The 1,093-nt window shown below is 74.0% G+C and overlaps 1 protein-coding gene across 1 annotated transcript in view; it reads right to left on the reverse strand.

Moving 5' to 3' along the window:
• The window catches only part of MNEG_9107 (hypothetical protein), a gene marked incomplete at both ends in the record, with an annotated part of 4,995 nt that extends 3,937 nt beyond the window's left edge, over positions 1–1,058 (reverse strand). The window contains one exon of the mRNA XM_014042422.1: positions 258–1,058. Within this exon, the coding sequence (XP_013897876.1) occupies positions 258–1,058 (801 nt within the window). The remainder of the gene's footprint in view (positions 1–257) is intronic.
• Positions 1,059–1,093: the final 35 nt, after the last annotated feature.

Consider the following 1,093-nt stretch of genomic DNA (forward strand, 5'->3'; position numbering starts at 1 on the left):
CCCTCGCCGCCGCCGCCGCTGCCGCCGCCCCCCTCGCTGCCGCTGCTCCCGCTGCTTCCGCTGTCGCTGCTGCTGCTGCTCCCGTTGCTGCCTTCAGGGCTGCCGCCGATCCCCGCCTCCTCTGCTTCCGCATCGCTCTCCCCGCCGCTGCGGCTCGCATCGACGTCCATCATCCCATCATGCCCGTCGCCCTGCTCTCCCTGCTTCTCCTCCCCCTCGTCCCCCTCCGCCTCCATCGCATTCTCCTCGGCCCCCACGCCCGACGGCAGCAGCGCGGCGAGCAGCCGCCGCAGCGACCGCAGCGCCGCCGCCGCGCGCGCGCGGTGCTTCAGCGCCGCGACCGCCAGCTGGTGCGCAGCCGACAGCACGCGGGCGAAGCCGGGGCCGGCCCGGGCCTCATCGGGCAAGTCGGCAAGGGCATCGCCCAACCACCCATCCACGTGCCGCGACACGCAGCTTTCGAGCCCCTCGTCGCCGCCTCCCTCGTCGCTGCCACGGTAGTGGTGGCTGCGCGCGCGGTAGCACGCGGCCAGCGTGGCGCACGCGGCCGACAGGAAGCTTCCCAGCAGCTCCAGCCGCTGCTCCGACGCCACCGCCTCCAAACTGCCACCCAATTCACCGGCAGGCTCGGCACCCCGCGCCAGCCGCGCCAGTTGGCGCCGCACGATCCAGGCTGCAAGGTCTGCCTGCTGCTGCGCAGTCACCGTCGGGTCGCCCGCCTGGCCCTGCGCCTCGGCCCCCGGGTCCCATCCGGACGCGGGCAGCAGCTTCGGCAACAGCGCGGCCACCTGCTCCTCCTGCTCCTGCTCCTGCTCCTGCTCCTGCTCCTGCTCCTGCTCGCTGGCGGCGCCGCCGCCGCTGACGCCGTTTGCGTCGGTGGGCGGTGCGGTCGCCTCAAGGCACAGCAGCAGCACCGGCAGGGCATGGAGCCGCAGGGCCGCTGCAAGGCCGGGCGGCGGCTGGTCCCCGTCCTGTTGCTGCTGCTGCTGCTGCTGCTGCTGCTGCTGCTGCTGCTGCTGCTGCTGCTGCTGCTGCTGCTGCCGCCGCTTGCGCTGCATGAATGCAAGGAGGGGCTCGCGGTACACGGCCGCAA

The sequence above is a fragment of the Monoraphidium neglectum genome (genome assembly GCF_000611645.1).
Source record: "Monoraphidium neglectum strain SAG 48.87 unplaced genomic scaffold scaffold01821, whole genome shotgun sequence".
Lineage (NCBI taxonomy): Eukaryota > Viridiplantae > Chlorophyta > Chlorophyceae > Sphaeropleales > Selenastraceae > Monoraphidium > Monoraphidium neglectum.